This window comes from Spea bombifrons, chromosome 8, assembly GCF_027358695.1.
Source record: "Spea bombifrons isolate aSpeBom1 chromosome 8, aSpeBom1.2.pri, whole genome shotgun sequence".
In the NCBI taxonomy this organism is placed as follows: domain Eukaryota; kingdom Metazoa; phylum Chordata; class Amphibia; order Anura; family Pelobatidae; genus Spea; species Spea bombifrons.
The window spans coordinates 9,926,930-9,946,638 of record NC_071094.1 but is presented as its reverse complement, the minus strand read 5'-3'; the positions used below and the strand labels follow the sequence as shown (position 1 = coordinate 9,946,638).

The following is a 19,709-nucleotide window of genomic DNA, read 5'->3' as shown; positions in this document are numbered from 1 at the left end:
CATTAATGCCCCAAGAGGCGAGGGCTCTGCTTTATCTTATAGGAACATAGGAACAAAGAGACACTACAAACGTTAAAAAGCAGAGCACAAAATGTGACACATCTTATAGTATACAATCTCTAGCTCAATGGCAGTATATACACAGAAGTATAGCCATAGGAACCATTGGGGGGGGGAAACATCAAAATAATATTCTTTAAGCATGGAGCCGTGTCTGAATAACGATAATCATGCCCTGAGAGTCCTATATAAAACTTAAGCATTTACACCACTTTCAGAGTCTGGCTTGGTATATAGTAATGGGAGTTATGGTGTATAACCATCAATGTCTGGCAGAGTACATAGTGATGGTAGTTATGCTGTACCACCATCTTGATCACTATATAATGATAGCAGTTATACTGTTGTGGTTATGGGAGTTGTGGTATACAACTCAGTATTTATTAATGGGTGTTATACTGTACCACCATCAGTGTAATGCTGTTTGGACACAAAGATGGCACTGGTAATTTTTTGGGTGGAAAAATGGCACTAGTATGGAAGGGGCAAAGATGGCACCCTTGTTACATAGTGAAGTGTGGAACCCAAAGTGGTGTAGTAGTCTCCACCTGGGCCACCAAAAGATGTTTTGGCATCAGTGACCACTGGGCGCTACCTGCAGAACCTGATTATCAAATTGACACTTAGTTTGGGCTAGATAGACACACATATGTAAAACAACCCAATCCTGAGTAATATGGTTTGTAAAACAATCATCCTCTTTGGGGTAAGTGAAGATTTAACTGCATTTAAGCAGATTAAGGGGAAAAAGCATAAATAATAGTGTTTCCTTAACAGAGTTCTAAAAAATTAAATCATTTTCGTTCTACTTGATTAAATTGCATTAATCGTATCGACATGCAGTATAAAAGGTCCAGACTCACCCTATGAATGTATACTGTGGGGGTGCTTGTTTAGAACGGCTCAGGATGCGGATATCACATATTGCGGCTTCCGTGGAATCCCGGGGAATAAACTTAATGCACAGCCGCTTTTTCCGAAAAGCAATTTCTTCTGCGGGAACAAAACATACCAAAAACAAAATTAGATATGTGTTTTGCTTAAACAACATTTTCTTACATTTCTGTGATATTTGTGTTGGCTTCAGACTTGGTTTCAGTTCTGCTTGTTAACATTCTGAATATTTAGCAATATAGAATTTAAGTTATTGCCACACACTGAGCTCAATCATTAACCATTTCACTATTCATACAAAATAATAAGAGCTTTGCATAAAGCACCTAATGTATTCCATATCTAGAAGACATTATTACAGGGCTACATCATCTAACAGCCATATAAACTGTGTGACCATTCACACAATGCAATGTTAAAATTGTAACTATCACACAAAAACAAAAAACACCAGTTACAATTATTTTAGGCTGCATTAGCACATTATATTTGTGCTTAAAGGGACAGAACAGCTGTGTATCTAGAACACTGAATGTTATTATTCAGTTGTATCAAAACGTGTGTTTTTTTGGAGGCCTGTGTTTATTGTGCAGACATCTTTGTTGCCTGTGTGCAAGGTGGACCAACAAGGCCAAAAAAAGGAAAGGGGGAATTTACCGTAAATAGTAACCAAGTAACCAAGTACAGAATGATCTCATCACACCTGGAGTAAACGGGTCCCTCTACAGAATGAAGAAAGGGGGCACATGTTGCTAGGCAACACCTAACAGAGCTTAGGAAACAGCGTAGGTCGTTGGCTGAACGCCATCAATGACTACTGGTACCTGGGCGAACAATCTTCTGTTACAGACGATTCAGATTCTACACACAGCTATCTTCTATATACACATGCAGACACTTTAACCTCTTAATGACAAAGCCCGTACATGTACGGGCTCAAAATGCATTGTTTTCAATGGGTTTAAAGACCGCCCGTTGTCCTTAAGGGGTTAACATATTGACATAATATTCCTGTGTATTCTGCATTTTTTTTAGCAGAATTGAAGAATAAAGATATAAGTAGCCTTTGCTAGGAGTTAGAAAATGCTGTCAGTGTAAAGCAATATGTTTTTAATGCAACATTTTCTTCCACGTGAAAATTAAAAAATAGCTGTAATTTCCCCTTTAAGCCATGGTAACACAGACCGAGACAGTCCACTCCATATATTTATACAGTTTTAACTTACGTGTGTCCACAGTTTCGTGAATGGGAATGAAGCCCACAGGTAAAGTGTCTTTTATGTCAATCAATTTCATGTCAACCAGCACATTCCCCAAGTGACTCTGAGAAGAGATTAGAAGACTGTTACAACGCATGAATGCCAACCGGTCGCTGCAATTTATCTCATCTTCTATTCAAACTAGCCAAGATTAAGTTTGCTTGGGGCAGAGAAGGGATGGGAAACCGACACTATAAAAACCACTTTAAAGAACAGTCATGGCAAACTTTATTTGCATAAAAGTTTATTTTCTTTTTAATTAAATACTATAGTTTTCCCAGTTATACGTTAAAAAGCATGTATAGCTAGATACTGTACTACGCTATACTAAACTTTTCTCCCTTCTCTTTACTTAACCCAGAATCAACAAAATCCAAAGAATAAATCATATAAAACAGTTAGGAGAGCTACTTTCTGACATACAAATAAGTATATGCTTATTTGGTAGGGCTACATTAATGTTCATAAATACAAAAGTTGCTATTTTTTTTAATTTTCTTTCTCAAATGAACTACACAAGGGAAAACAAAGAACAAAAAGTTATTTTGTGACCATAAAGTAACAGGTGTCTTTCAGCCGCAATAAATGGAACTCACATTCTCCCGGGAAAAGGTTCTGGTGAAACAAAGGTATCTCGTCACCTTGGATTTGAATAAACCATCTTTCCAAAGGTCTGCATCCAAACCATCTGTAGTCTGAGACACCTGCGAGGATGAGAGATAGCAGGACAGTGAAAATGGAGAAAAGGGATGGGAGGGGGAGGGATGAGATCCTGTCTTTTTTCAGTAAACTCCCTTACTGTCTGTTAATGGATTTAATGTACATAATAAATACATTTCCAGCCACAAACAGCGGTACTGCAATTGTAATGCACTTACCAAATTAATACACCAATGTCAACTGCAGAGATGGGCAAGCAACACAAGCAACATGTTATGGGAGTCAGAACAGCAGCTTGAGAGGATACTGTGAATATACGTGAAAAGACCCAGGGACGGAATGGTTATTTTATTTTATTTTTTAGATTATGGTGCATTGGGCTTGCGGGAGACATTTTGCTCTTTTGATGGCTAACCTTTAAAACGTACCATTACTTTTCCTACGCTTAAACAGCATGGACCGACACCTCAAAAAATGTCAATGCCATTAGAATGCATTAGTCATTAAAGAAGGACGTACCTTCTAAGCTGTAAACCGGTAAAAATTCTAAGCTGCCCCGATGCTTAGCACTCAACAGGTATGTTTACTAAATTATATACTTCTCTTTTGCAAAGTATGTGGAATTCTAGATCAGAGAAGTTCAACAACTCAGAAAACACTAAATGTTTCCCTGCAAAAATATAAAATCCTTAACAAGGAAATTTTTCAAAATTAAATTTAAAAGGTGCGGTTAAATTTAAGTGGCTGGATTTTGAATATAGCTGCATTCTTTTGGGTTGAGTGCCCAACCCTTTTATAAAATTAGCTCTTATTATAAAAAAGTGAATCTCACGGTTTTCCGGGTCATGTGACGCAAAAGCAAGCACAGATGGGTTGTTGCCAAGGAAACAGAAAGCACTCCTTAAAAAGGTGTCTGTGTTGTCCATCCCCAACATGCAGAACTTGATGGTCCATCAAAACCAAAGATAATGACTGTCCAATTATTAAACTCTAGACTTGTGTTTTAGGAGACCACCACTCTGACACTTATAAGGCATAAGGGGTCTAATCAACAGTTACAAAAAGGTCTGTATGGAAAAGAGTATCTAAACTGGTGAAGCAATATAAAATCTAAAAATACTAATTTTCACGTTTGACTTGTTCAACTATTTACATCTATATAAATTACTTTTATGGTAACCCACAACAAAATATAAATTATGTTGGTATTAACCCTTTGTCGATACATTCCCCAATAAGTACCTGCAACGCTAGAGATAACTATTGTCCTACAACCAAAAACGCGATTCTGAGTTGATTCGGCCCATTTTGTTTTAGGAGGCCAATATTCATTGGGGAAATGGGGAGTTCAACGCAAATTGACAAGCTACTCATACTTGTTTCTAGAGCCAATACTTTTCTAAATACTCAATGTGCCTTTTGAACACTATAGAAAGTAACACAAGATATATATATATATATATATATATATATATATATATTTTTTTTTTATTTTTTTTTTTTAGACTGTTTCATTCTCCCATTTAGAGAGGAATAAATGAAATGAAATTTGGAACACTAGAGTATGACAGCTAAATGGCCCTTAACCAGGTGATTTATTAAGAACATGCCATTTCTTGCAAAAGGTTAATAATTCCAGTCCACACCCTATAGAGCGTCTTGTAATGTTACACAGTATCACTATTATTTGAAAACCGCTCAGCCGCGCAGCAAACCACAGCATGTGTACATTGGCGGACCGGCAGGATTTGGGAAAGCCTCTTGTGGTGGATTTGGAACCCACAGCCATCAGGGCAGAACACAGAGGCTTGGATAAAGAAGCAGTGTATCGTCTGCTGTAGGGTTTCTTCAAGAACCCACAAATTGCACGGGGATCACTTTCTGAGAAAAAGGCAAAACCAAAACAAACAAAGGGCTTATAATTACGAATGTGACATTTCAGCAGAAAACACACTTCATAGATGCTGACGATTTTTTATTTATTTATTGACAAGGAAAATCCATACTCTGAAAGCCATAAATTACAGTTGCAGTGATTTTAATTCATGATGTCTGGTAGTGACCGCAAAGCTACTACATGCGAATAATGTCCTAAAATGAAATATATACATTTGTCTGTTTTGCTAGCATTACAATGGTTTTATAAACGGCAATAAATACATGTATATAATGCAGAAAATGGGGCAGTAATGCTAATGTAAAAGTGAAGCACGATATACTCGCTTCACTAAGCAAGTCTGGCACAGATTTATGTAGATGTTCAATCAGGAGCTTTAGGTAAGCGTGCGTGCATAGGCCGTCCTGCGAACATTTACACTCTCTATTTATTGGGATAGTAGCGGGTTCAGTAATGACCATACAGGCGAAGGAATCCGTCACACAACGCTAACACTATTAAGGTGTAGATCTAGGATAATATTGCTTGTAAAAGAAATGGTAAATGCTTGTGACAAAGATGTACGTCAGGGTTCCTATAAAGAGAACTGTGTAGTTTGTATGCTGGGTAGGGTTTCCTTCTGAAGAAGCCACCACCAAGACGCTGTAAGCTTTTAATGTGACGCTGCATCTTTTTCCAACTTAAGACTCCCTGCTTTCTTATGAGTCCAGCATATCCATTTTCCTTAAGTAGGGTACTTGCGCTTTGAGCTCTAGGGGCCTCCATTCTGAATGTGTTCATATGTACTGTACCCAATCAAAATGTCTGTATAACTATTATACTTATTATATGACTGCACTTATTGTACCCGCCCTTTATTATACTGTAAAAGCACTAAAGAGCATCTGGATACATAAGATAAGGGCATTTTATTTTATTTTTTTTCAAAAAAATTTGACCAGATTTTGACATTAATGTAGTGTTGATTGACATGCTGTTGGAGCCAATCAGGGAGCCGGAGAAATTAAATTTAGCACTGGTCACACCTTGCAGAGGTTGTGGGTACACAGCAGCGGTGAGCGAGTGGACAGGGGTTCAAATGTTTGCTACCTACTTTTCAATAAGTAGTATCTTTGTAGATCATATAAATTATATACGGTTATATACGGGGGGGGAGATTAAAGAGGATTTGGATGCCTTGCAACATCAATATGTGGACCATATAGTTAAGTTATGTACTTTTATTGATTATTTGCACATCCCACATTGCCATATTTGTGGCGGATACTTAGAAACATTTGGTTCACACACAAGAATTTAGATTTTTTCGTTTTTTCTTTCATAAGCAATATTATCCGCACTCTCACAAAAGACTGCACTTAAAAAGTCTGGAATAACAAAAAATGGGTCCCAGGAAAATTATTTGCCATTAGCTGAGATTAAAGTGTCAAGAAAACCACATAAAGGCTTAAACTGCTGTTACTTGGATTAGCATTTATTCATAGAACAAAGCTTGTAAAATATGTTACTTGCAGAGCTTAATACACTGAGAAGACAGAGATGATGGATAGTAAAGGAGGGACGCCTAGCATCCAGGGGCTAGGGAAGGCATAGGGAGGGAAAGAAAAAAGCAGTCGAGAATAAGAATTAAAAATAAACTAGAGCTTTTTTCCTCTGATTCAAACCAGGAATGTGCCCAGTTTAGTGAATGAATAATTGGAAATATCAAACTAACTTCACAACCAATTCAACTTTTTACCCGTTCTACCATGTACAGTGTTTTCATACAACACAACATATTTCCAATTATAATAATCTTTTATTTATATAGCGCCAACAGTTTACATAGGGCTTCATACAATACATATATTCAAGGGGTATGACAAGACTAGAATTGACAGACCAAGACAAACCGATACATTAGGTGGAGAGAGCCCGGCTATCATCATTAAAATGTATAACAATTAATAATAGCATAGTAAAAGTGATCCATCATGACATGTTCTTTAAAGTAGCCCCCTTATCTGCAACTGAAGATTATATGTTCAAAAACTTAAAACCTGTAAGAGAAGAAATTTGTTTGTTTTTTTACTATCCTGTTGAGCAGGGTGTGTATGTATATGCATGTTGCATAAACATACATATATATATATATATGCATGTTGCATTCTAGGATCACGCCAAGTGCACTGTGGGCTAGAGGTGAACAACCCCAGCCCAAAAATGGATCAGAGTACAGTAACTACTGTTGCACACTGACCAAAAACGATTCGATTTTTAGTTTCGTTTTTGGTCAATATTGTTTCCTGTCCTTATGGTTTGGATGACATTCGGAGGGCTTTTCTTTTTTTATTCAGAAACACTGAACTTTCCCTCATGCTCTCTCACAAGGTCCCCGACTCCTTTTCCAAAGCCCCATTTCTTGTATTCCCTCTTCTTTCTTGGCCCGCTTCTCCTAGCTATCCACTGCGTTATCCTGGCCTCCCGGAGTGCTTCTGCAAAAGGGCCGAACCTCCATGCAGGCTTTCCTCCATGGGAAGTGCAGAAAAAGCTTCCCTTTTCAATAGCCTCTGTAGCATTCCTCCAATCAGGAAAAAGGGTGTGTACAGAGACGCCGTCCTATTGCAGAATCGCTCCTGGAGAAGGAGAGCAAGAAAGAGGACAGAAGAACAAGAAGCAGCTAGACAAAAAGCGGAGCTGCGGAAAAGGAGACGAGGAAACCTTGAGAGAGCGAGTGAAAGCAAAAAGCTCTCTGCTTCACTTTTGTTTGTTTTGTTGGGGGATCCTTCCTCATTTTCGAAAATGTGTACAAATTCAGAGATGTGGTTAAAACTCGTATGAATCTAAATCCAAAAGACGAGTTAATACGTCATTGGTCCTATCACCAGACACATACACAATATGACCAAAATAATGTGGACACACGACCATCATACCTATACGAGCGCGTCATATAGTTTTCAAGACAATGGACATTAATATTAAGTTGGCCCCTTTCGGGAAAAAAAACAGCATATGTGAGGTCAGGCCCTGATGTTGGATGAGAAGGCCTGGCTGGCATTCAGCATTCCAATTCATCCCAAATGTGTTCAATAGGGTTAAGGTCAGGGCTCTGTGCACGTAACTGGAGTTCCTCCAAACTCCTCAAATCATGTCTTTATGGGCCTCGGTTTGTGCACAGAGGCATAGTTATGTTGGAACAGGAAAGGGCCTTCACCAAACTGTTCCCACAAAGTTGGAAGCACACAATTGTCTAAAATGTATTTTTATGATGTAGCGTTAATGTTACCCTCCCCTGGAACTAAGAGGCCTAGTCCAAATTTAAAAGACAGCCGTTATCCCTCCTCTAACAATAGTGATCTTTGGCATAGTGAGTGATGCTACAAAGGCTAGGCAATTTTTTACACGCTACCACTTGGTGGTAGCAGTTGAGTTGTTGTTTCTCCTAGACGCTTCCACTTTACAACAATAGCCCTTATAGTGGGCAACGGCAGAAATTCCACAAACTGACTTTTCGCAAAGGTGACATACTATGATGGTGCCATGGTTAAAGTCACTGATATCTTTAGTAAAATCCATTCTACTACCGATGTTTCTCTATGAAGACGGCATACGTATCAGCTTGATTTTACACACCTGATAGCAACTGTTCTCTGTGTGAGAAATAACATAACATTTCTAAGTAACCTTTACAATATCTCACTTTAAAGAGAAGGTAAAAGGAAACAATCTAATGTATTTTCTTTGCCCATATGGGTATTTTTTTCATTAATGTCCATAGTATAATTATTTGGATTAGCCTCATAGTTCTTGCTATGCAACTCATACTTACTTCTCTAACACAAAGGATTTCACACCAGTTAGAGGCAAAAAAATGTTTATTCAATTTTACATAAAGAAACCATACATAGAATTTGATGGCAGACAAGAGCCATCTGGCCCATACAGACTGCATATCTGTAAACCTTCAGACTTTAATAGGTCTTTGGCTGTGCCTTATCTCTAGGAAAGCTTAATTCCTGTCCCTCACTGTATAATCCTCCACCATGCATGTACCTTATTTTACTTTACTATACATGGTTCAAGCTATAAAAATAAATAAAATGACTAACCTGTAGGAGAAGCTGCACCACCAATGGTACCCTTGAAACCAATGGCGGCACTTTCTGTGAATGTACACAGGGGGTCACCTTAGATCCCCGGAACCAGGGCCGGCCCTACAATGGAGCTGACTGGGGCAATTGCCCCAGGCGGCACTTTTGAAGGGGCGGCACTTTGACGCCCCAAGCGCTTTTTTTTTTTAAGCGGAGGAGAGAGAGGGGCGCCGAGTGATTTTCGCTTACCCGCTCGGCGCCCCCCTGTCTCTCCTCTGCGGCGAGTCTCCGTGCTCTGCCACGGTGCCGGCTTGTAATGCTGAGCGTCGGAAGTGATGTCAATTTACGGCGCTCAGCATTACAAGCCAGCACCACGGCAGAGCAAGGAGACTCGCCGCAGGACTGTTTAAAGGTAAGTACCGGGGGGGTTAGGGTAGATAATGGCGTTGGAGAAGTTTAAAATGCCACCCCCCGGCGTCGGGGGGGGCGGCATTTTAAACTTCGCCCCAGGCGGCATTAAGTCTTGGGCCGGCCCTGCCCGGAACCATCACTAAGCCAGCTGAAGCTGACTCGCAGTAATATCACGTAGGCACAGGCAAGGCTAGGTTAACTATGAAGTATATTTGACATATTAAAAATGTAACCATCCTAAAAATTACCTTCCTGATATTTAAAGTAACATAAAACATTGTAGTCATAGTCTACATCATTGTACACAGTAGGGCAAGAAAGGAAAGTAAGCACCAGCTGAGATTTGCCAGGTCATTCCAGACATATAAAGCTTTCTCCTGGCCATCTTAGACCATGAGCTACGCTGCTTCAGAGCTCCACGTATTTTATGAAATGATGATTCATGTCCTCAGAAGCTTCCAAGAAAACCAGCTTCCAGCTTGATTGGATTACACTTTTTTCTTTTAATTATTGTTAAACTAAACCGTCCTGGCTATAAAAGCAGCAACTTTACATATGGTTGCCCAGAAGTCAAGAATAACAAGACAGGAATCAGTCTTCTGGGTATCCTATTTTCCTGTACCTCTTTACCAGTATCACTAGGCAGTGATTGTTAATGCAGTCAACCTATTACAGCCCTGATAAAGCCATAGAGTGGTTCTACTAAGCGTCAATTTTCATTCTGACTGCCATCACTTACCACATCATAGCCAGTGGGCGCACGATTCCGCGATGCTACTACTCCGACTCCTGTGATGGGATCCATGGACAAGTCAGTCAAAGCATCAGAAAGGTCCCGCACCTCAGGCATTATAGGGTGATCCTACAGGGAGAAGAAGCCATTTGAACCCAACTATTTACACGCCTTCCACTTCACAATCGTATAATAGAAATTACATAAATTTCATTTGAACAAAGCTCTACCCTACCATTCTCCTAGTGTAGACGACGTTTGACATTACCTTAAATACATCTATGTATAGCTTACTATTTTTTTTTAGGAAACAATAGAATATGTTTAATATACAATAATGTGTAACATTTGTGGATACTTGAGTTTTGCTCGTTAAACCAAAGTGAATTCTTAAAAAGTAATAAATAATTATATGTGCCTTTATTGATGTAATATAAATATATTTTTCATGTTTTGCTATGTTTTAGAACAGTTTTCTCAATACGTTCAATTACTGATTTTGACTAATATCTTTCTTGTGTATTAGAAATAATACTTTGCATAGCACTCAACCCCTTAACCCCTTTCTCAGCCAATTTCTTTTGTATCTTGAAATATTTTCTAACCGTACTTAGCAGGATGAGACCTACAGAGAATTTCTGCTTACAGAAACAGACAACCAAACCGACTGCATTAACCGTGTTTGTTTGTATTTGACTAATGGAAACAGGAACTGGTTTTCAGAACACAGAAAAATATATATTTTCCAGAGTCTCTGGGGAATGACATTTTGATCCAGTTAAAAAAAAATCCACAGATGGTTTTATTTATCATTGTTACCATTAAAAAATAATGTAGAGAAGATGGGAGTCTTGTATAAAAATGTATTTTAATGCAGCTTTAAAAAATTGACTCATCACCACGGTAACCACGTGAATGTGTCTTCTGACTGGACCATTCCATTGATAGCTATGATGATAAGACCATTTTTAAAAATACATCATTCCTATTTTCTTATGGAACATGGGTAGTCGCCCAAAGGACATCATAATTAACGCTTATTACATTAGGTCTCAAACCAAGCGCCTAGATATGGCAAACATAGCCAGCTTTCAGGATCTCCATGCAACTACATGGTAAGAACGTAATAATAAATGTATAGTAACGGATTTATCACCACTATTACTGGGTATGAACACATTCTGAGATTATACACTGTTGAGGCGACAGGGATATATTCAAGATAAGCCGCTATATGAAGTAGAACCATTTGGGATGTAACTTATATCAGCTTTCTTCCAATGATATCCACAGGATGTGATAGAACTAAAAAGGCAACTGTAAAGTATTGATCTATTGACCTCATAGAAGCCTCGTACTCCTCCATTATGGTTTCAAAAGTTATATTTAGCAGGCATATTACGATATCAACACCACATAGTTCCAGTCCACCATACACCAACTGGTTTTCAAGACGTCAAGTGCCATTCTCAAGGTGAACCATTAAAGGAGATATACTTAAAAAGTTAGAATTACCATTTTAGTTCTACCACACCCTGTGCTTGGAAGAAAGGACTTAATCCTGCTTACATCTACTCCAAAATGTGCAAACTTCATATAGTAGCTTATCTTGAATTTGCCATTACTACTCAAGTGGGTGTGAGGAGCTATAAACTCCTGCACTAGTGATTCAGTGACAAGGCTACATAACATTAAAACCTAAACATTTTCAGAAAGACAATTAAGGTGAGAGCCCACTGTTCATTTATTATGTTCTCATTGATTCACCTGTGATCAAGCAGTGATGGCATTAAAATACTGGCTTATTAAGGCTTCATTGAATTTGAGAGCCACTGGCCTTTCACAGCAGTACATCCACAATACCCATTAACTCCGCTGGAAGCCGGCAGCAAAATGTCCATTAATAAAACTGTAAGTGAAGCTATGCCTTGTCAGATTTAAAAAAGGTATAAGCACATCTTTACAATGTTCTGAAAATATTTAGCTTGGCAGAATTCCTAAACCAATACGTTAGCAACAAAATAGAGGATTACTAAATTAACTTTGTAGAAATCAAGGACTGGTATGAGTCTCTATTAAAAAGGGCAGTCATCCTAAAATTCCTATTTCAGGGATCAGCGAAGCAAAGTGAGCGCTTCACCGATTCAGGTTCAGAAAACCCAAGCCAAGTTCCGCTAAACCAGTGCCCACTGGGCGGATGTCAATATCCACTTTATTCAGTCATTATGTATTTGTTTTCATAGTGAAAGCCATTGGGTCACCAGTAAACTAGCCTACTGGACAGGCTGGGGAAACCAAATTAAAGAGGGTTAAGCTGGCCTGAATCAAAGCATCCAAGCAAGGGACTGGAGAGCTAGGGTAATGTATTGTACTGTATTACCATATTTAAAAAGTAGCATATATGCCCACCATTAAAACTATGGTGGCTCTCACTTCTTATTCCAGAACTCATCATATACTACACCCAAAAAAAAAACACTATTAATATACCTTGCCATTAAGCCCCTTGCAGTGGGGGCAAGATAAAACAGTATAGCTACTGCCACTTTAATGTTTTTTTATCATTCACATTTTTTACATCTTGCAGACTGCCCGGAGTGCCGCAAAACCCAACCCCGCACAGGCAAGGTACACCAGGATATTTCAGGCAATAGACAACCCAGCAGGAAAGGAGGCAAAATCATGGCGCATTTACAGACAGTTTATATATACATGCAGTGCATTGGACTACCTCCCCCACGACAGTCATCAAATCGACTTAGTACCTTTGTTCGATATCTAATTTCTCCAATTGTCCATCCTATCTGTCTGACACAGCTCAAGTTCTATCTCTTTGACCATATATTTAGTGTCTCATTCAATGGAGCATGCTCCTCTCCCAACCGCTGTTGGACTTCCTCAGGCCTCAGTTCTTGGGTCTCTACACCTCTTCCCTCGGACATCTGATATCTTCCTTTGGTATCCAGTACCACCTATTTACAGACAACACTCTAATATATATTTCATCTCCTGATCTTTCACCCTCTCTTCTAACTCGCCTCATTGACTGTCTTTCTGAAATTGCATCATGGATGGAGCTCAACATCTCCAAGACTGAATTTGTGGTTATCCCCACTGTCCACAATTTCTGACATATTGACTGTTGACAATTCCACTATCCAACTGACAGACCAAGTCTATGTCTCAACCTTCCTATACAAATACACCCCTAACTACTCCTTTCTCTTCCCCTCATGAATTGTGTCTCTCTTCTAGTGTCATTACCTCTTCTCACCCCCATATTCAGGATTTTACCTATGCTGCACCCCTGTGGAATCCCTTGATCTGTCAGACTTTCTCCCTCGGAACTTTCAAAAGCTCTCTGACATTTTGAGAACCTTTCCTTCTAACAATCTGAACGATCAACAACCTCAACAGATCATCACGACCCTATCAACCTGTCCCCATCTAAGCATCCAACTGTTTTAAGCTTCTCCTTTTGCACCAGTTTGTCTACGGGCGCTTTAGAAATTAATGTAATGTAATCCAAGCACAATGGACTCCAGTGCATACACCGATTACGGAAATTGTATTATCTTCTAGTTATATAGTGCCAACAATTTACGCAGCACTTCTTACAGTGCTACAAAAAAATAATGACAAACCTAGAACTGACAAACTAAGACGTCCCAAAACATTAGGTAAAGAGGGCCCTGCTGGCAAGCTTAAGAGTCGCAAGTAAAACATCAAAGTAACTCCCTAAAGTATTTTAACCAGAGCGACCCAAGATACAACCTTTACGCGGAGGAAACAAGATCATATTTGGGACGCCGTTACAGGAATTTGTACCACATGACTGCACATATTTCAGAAAGCGGCGTGGATCCCAGGGAAACCATTGGGTCAAGCAGAAGGGATATATAGTGAACTGTATGGTCTGGTTTGACACAGCAATCATATAAATATTTACATATTCTTTTAAGATTAACATTTTCTTCTTCTGGGAAAGGTAAATGTTATACTTTAGATGACTTTTGAACGACCACAATACATCTTCTAACTTTCCTAAGGAATTTCCATGCAATAAAATACAGGGTAATGCACGCAAAATGGACTTTAACATGCATTAAAAAAAATAAAAATACAACTTTGTGGACCACACGTCTTTAACTATGTTCATTGAAACAAAGTATTGTATTTCTTTAGGTGGAACAGAGTGCAATTTGTAGCTTTATGTCAACCACATCTTAATAACAAATGTCTAAAAATGCAAGTTATTAATAACTATTACATTTTTCTAAGGAAAGTTATTTCACGAGAAGCTATTTTTTAAACGTGATCTTTGACATTTCACATATGGCATAATACTGTCCTATTTACATTCAGGGGATGGATAGATTAAACCCCTATAATTCATTCTGTATCAGTTGGGGGGGAAAAAGCACAGCGGTATTTATGCATCTTTTTTTGTCAGTATTTTGATTCCTTATCACCAAAACGTTAACATTTTCCCAGAAAAACAGGCAGTCTACTTTCAATTAAATGATAAGGAGAAATGTATGTACTTCAACATCCATTACAAAAACTATTGGAAAGGGCAAGTGGTTAATCCTACAGCACTGACACGTCAGGAAACAGCTATATTACACATTTGTTGTTACTATATAAGTGAAGCCACAATGAAACAATTATCGTACTTAATTCCTTTAATCACACTTAGAGAGGCCAGGAGAAGTGCTTTCTATATGCATTTTAAATCAGGGCATCAATGGTAGGACTGGTGATTCTGGTGCCTATAGAGCTACTACAGGGAGCATTGACCCTACAAATAAATGATAACATATAACATATTTTGGAGATTGGCTACAGTGGACACATTATATTCAGCAGTGTATGCGTAATAGATGGGAGAAGCTACTGATACGTGCCCTTTAAAAAGTAGCAATGCAAGTACATGCCACATCTGCATTAAGCAGAATCCAGCTACGCTTTCAAAAGTTCTAGGAACAATTGGGGGAAAAGCATACGTAGAGTTCAGACACAGGACCATCAGGACAGATCTTGAATTTTCATGCAATCATTCCTAAGTGAATAATATCAAATGGTATGAAAATATACACAACATAATACAAGCTATATATTTTACGTCTCAAGGAAGGAAATTAAAATCATTCAACAAAAAAAGAAAAGAAAATGAAAATCTATAAAATATAAACTACCGGTATATTATCTATATACGCATTGACATACAGAGAAAGACATCTTTACTCGATAAGTCATGGTTTGGGGCGCTAGCAATATATGGTCGGGCCAAAGTGGTTTAATGTTAACACTACAGTGGGTGTTCTGCCAAAGTCCACTGCTGTGAAGCAGCACTAAGACCTGTGCCTTGTGCATCCAGGGCTTGACATTATATTCTAGTGCCCTTAGTCAAGACAGATCTTTGACCATAAATTGCTAAAAACCCTTAATTCATGCACCTATTTTTTCCAGGACCAAAATGAAAAGAATAAGATACATCAAACAGTTGTTACTCTTCTCTGGTTAGAGAACATGAACATTCCAATAACCCATTTTTACCAAATACAATGGTAAAGTATATATAAAAAGCTATAAAAAAACCAAGAATGCTTTATTACACTCTGCATAAATCTACAACTGTATACGTGATTTTCCAAACTGTATATAAGATTTACTATGCTCTAAACAAAGTCAATTATTTCCATTGAACTACAGAAGAAAGTTTGTATCAGCTGAAATTTCAAGTGTTGCACTGACATCTTCCATCAACAATGAGAAACACAGGATGTACATAGTCACTCTCTTTAGGTAGCAGTACGAAGGGTTAATAGAAATACCTGTTTACCATACACCCTTATAAAAGGGTTAAGCCCTCAAGAGTGTGTATATAAATAGTATATACAAACATATACATAAATATTACATATATATATATATATATATATATATATTATAAAAAATACAAACGTACAAAAGGCTAGCTTACCGAAGAATGTCATTATCTATATAAAGTGCATTTATGAGTTGATAGACACTAGCAAAAATGCTGATGCTAAAATAAATGTATAGATACCCAGATATGTGCAGAGCTAATCTACGACTGCCAGGCCCTTAATAAAGAGGCCTCCCACTTCCTTCTGTTTATCAACAAATACTGCCCGTTATCTTCTTCAAATCCTTTGTTGTTTAAATAGAATTCACTATGGGGATCACTTTCCCTTCCCAAGTCACCACACAGGAACATGGTACGGCTTCCCAAAACCCTAAATAAAGCATTCTCCCGTTGTGCGCTATATTATTTACATGCCGTTCACGGGCAGTAATCCTGAGATAAACCCCTGCATGGCTTCTGTGGAAACTGGAGGAAGGAAGGATGGCTGAATAGGGGAGGTCTAAAGAGAGAGAGAAAAAAAAAACACTCATAGGAAATTGAGTCATTTTGCATTTTTTGTTTTTGACAATGCCTGGGTATCCTTTAAACGGGAGAACACAGGTCTCTCTTTGTGGTCTCTCCCTTAAGGGGTTAAGCGAGCCTACAATCCGATGGGCTCAGGCCTGCTAGATTTCTGCAAAACAGCTGAAATAAAAATGAATATTAAAGCTTACATTTTGCTTTTACTACTGCCCACCGGATCTTAAAGGGTTAAACACGAATATACAAGGGCTGGTTTATTCATTAGGTTGGGGTCTAACGGACACTTAACTGTTAAGCGTGGAAAATCGTCCCTTCTTTTCATGCAAAGGCAGCTGTTCATTGCCAGACGAGGAGGGAGAGAGCGGAGGGAGGTCTGGGAAGGAGGGGGGGAGAGGCTGAACGAAAAAAAAAAAAAGAAAGAAAGATTATACACATGCAAGAAAGGAGGAAAGAGCCTTACCCAGTAGCTGTCACTCAGGGTAGATGCCCCAATATCCCAGTCCAAGCTGTGCGGACGTCCATATGCTTACATCAGGCACCCCTGGGCATTTAAACTTTAGCCCCTGCAACCAGTACTGACGAGGTGTTGTGACCATGTGAGGGTGTGTGTGTGTGTGTGTGCAAAAGGAAGGATGCAGCCTCAAGTGGCCAAGATGCATAACTGCAGTTTTTTCCATCATACAGTATATGTATATATATATTATATATATACTATACTATACTATATATATATATATATATGTGTATATATATAGATATAGATATATATATATTCTACACACACGCATCTGCATGTGCACTTCTATTATTGGCATTATTTTAAAAGGGGGGTAAGGAACACATCTGACATTTAAAGGGCAGCTGCCTGAGCTGCAGAGCTAGCACTCTAATAAAGTACCACAGACTATTTACATTGATTGGAATTTCTGATGAAATATGATAATTACGACCAGGAATGATACAAGATATGACAATATGATATCACTACTAGGAATGATACAAGATATAATAATATGATAATATAATATTACTATTAGGAATGATACAAACGCCACTATGAATATCCCTCTTCCTTTTTGGTGATGGAGCTTTTAGGACATCTGCATTACTATTTATTGGCCGTTATGTATGTATATATTTTAAAATATATGATATTTCATACACTTTCCTAAGCTCCTGTATGCTAAATCAGCAGTAAAAGCCAACATGTCTTTCTTGTGGTGATAAATGCTACAACTAGAAATTCTAACATGCTGAACAGAATACCAAGTTTATTTTTGTGTCACTAAAGTGAAGTGATAAAGGGGGTATCATTTTTTCAGAAGTTAAATATTCTATAGATTATTGGTTTAATATAACTGATTTAACACAATTAGCTTTTTTATAGCTTAGAATAAGCCAAAAGACACTGGTTATTCTCCTGCAGTATCTGATCTGGCCCACACTCATATTTCATCCTCGCACAGGGCCAGACCACAGTATCTTGTTGCATTCATCTAGCACTATGCTATGAGTTGAAGTTTCTAATGTATTCCCATAGATTCAACTACACATTTTAAATATTTTTGGCAAGTTAAAATTGTACTATTATTAATGATCTAGTTAACAATATTAGTTGATCAACTTATTTTGAGCAATCACTACTACAGCATTTAAGGTTAAAAACACCGACGTCTATAATTATGCGCATATATATGTATATATATATATATATATATATATATATATATATATACATATATATATTATTATTATTTTTTTTATTCAAGCAGAATGCATTTGTATTTAATACTATTAGTTCCTGAGACATCCAGAATTGTGAGACAATATGGACATTGTACAATACACTACACATACCACTAAAAAGAGAATTGTGATAACACATTAGGAGGTTTGAAATTGTTAAAAATGTATTAATTTCTCAAAGGAAAATAACAATCTGGTTACACTTGATCTGTACTGGTAGACTGGTAGTCCGTTAAAAATGTTATAACCTGTTCAATAGATAAGTGTTCCATTAAAATCCTTGCTATTAATAAGCTGAAGTCTTAACTGGCACTAAAACTTACATATGTCCCTTACATTAGTGCACTTATTCTTGGCCCTACACACACCATTCATATCCATTGCTCCTTGTAGGGGCTAGAACTGCCAAGTGGTATTGTGTGTGTTGTGTGAATGGGGGTCAAGTACTCAGAGAATAATGTGTCCCTTGTTAACACATTTTGTATGATTGGTAAAACATTGTTAGAAAAAATACTATATTTTGATACAGAATGTTGTGAATGTGTGTTTATGTTTGTGTGTGAATAAGCAAGTAATGTTACAGTTCTCATACCTTAGGTTCTTCTGTGTGGATCTGAAACCCTCTCTGTCTCTTGCTTCCTCCCCCTCCCATAACCAATGCACTCCCCTAACCCTTCCCATTTACAGCTCCAGTGAACATCATCAGAATGGTCTTCATGATGTCACTGCCTTTATGACACCATTGTTTAACCCCTGTTAGCACAGCTGAAAAAAAGAGTGACGATTATACTTATCACTCACTTACGAGAAGTTTCATTACTTAGGATGTTGGCTGTTAACGTCACATCATCAACGTGGACAGAAAAAAAAATATATATATAAAATTCTCAATTGGGTAATATCGTGATATTGTGATGTCACCACTACTGTGATGTAACTGACAATTAAATAACTACCAAGAAGTGTGTCGATATGACCAAATTCGACAGAGGGACCAACTTTGTCCAGCACAGAAATAGTTAATGTAGGCTGTCCCCTGTGGTCTTTATGGCAGGCATCTCAGTAAGTTATAATAGGGCCATCTGTGGGGGCTGTGCTATTTGAGAGATCCTATTCATGGCACAGACTCTGTAGCCTGAGGCTCAATTCTTCTTTGTTTAAAGTCGGCAATCAGACAAACATCAGAAGAAAGGAAGAAGCTATGCCATAGACGCCATTCAACTCCAAACAAATTCACTTGCATTGATCCTTCTCGTCACCTTGCCCTCAGTTCCCTCAACATCTAACTGTAACACTGGCCTTTGTTTTTTTAAATACATTGAGTTCAAGGAAGATCTTTTTCAGAGAAGTGGCTGGTACCATGGTTATTGCACGGCCTGTGAACAGATGCATCTGAATGATTTGAAAGGATTAACAAGAAAGCGAGAGAGACGTAGAAATGAGAGAAGGGAAAGATGAACATGAAGGGCATTTAATAAAACAAAGCAAAGATTATCCATTACAAAACAATACAACACTTAGAATCAACTTAAGTAGATCCGCTGTATTGCTACCCAGTAGG

General features: G+C 38.1%; 1 protein-coding gene across 2 annotated transcripts in view; it reads right to left on the bottom strand.

The window, feature by feature from the left end:
* MVB12B (multivesicular body subunit 12B) overlaps positions 1-16,997 on the bottom strand; it is a 45,023-nt gene extending 28,026 nt beyond the window's left edge. The window contains exons 1-5 of one of the 2 annotated variants that reach the window (XM_053472802.1): positions 16,863-16,997; positions 9,994-10,116; positions 2,810-2,917; positions 2,181-2,277; positions 924-1,053 (exon numbers count right to left, since the gene is read on the bottom strand). In XM_053472802.1, coding sequence (XP_053328777.1) covers positions 924-1,053; positions 2,181-2,277; positions 2,810-2,917; positions 9,994-10,104 — 446 coding nt within the window. In that variant the 5' untranslated portion in view covers positions 10,105-10,116; positions 16,863-16,997. Of the gene's footprint in view, positions 1-923; positions 1,054-2,180; positions 2,278-2,809; positions 2,918-9,993; positions 10,117-16,691; positions 16,794-16,862 lie in introns of those variants that run through there. The other variant, XM_053472801.1, reaches the window with a different exon arrangement.
* Between the last annotated feature and the right edge of the window lie 2,712 nt (positions 16,998-19,709).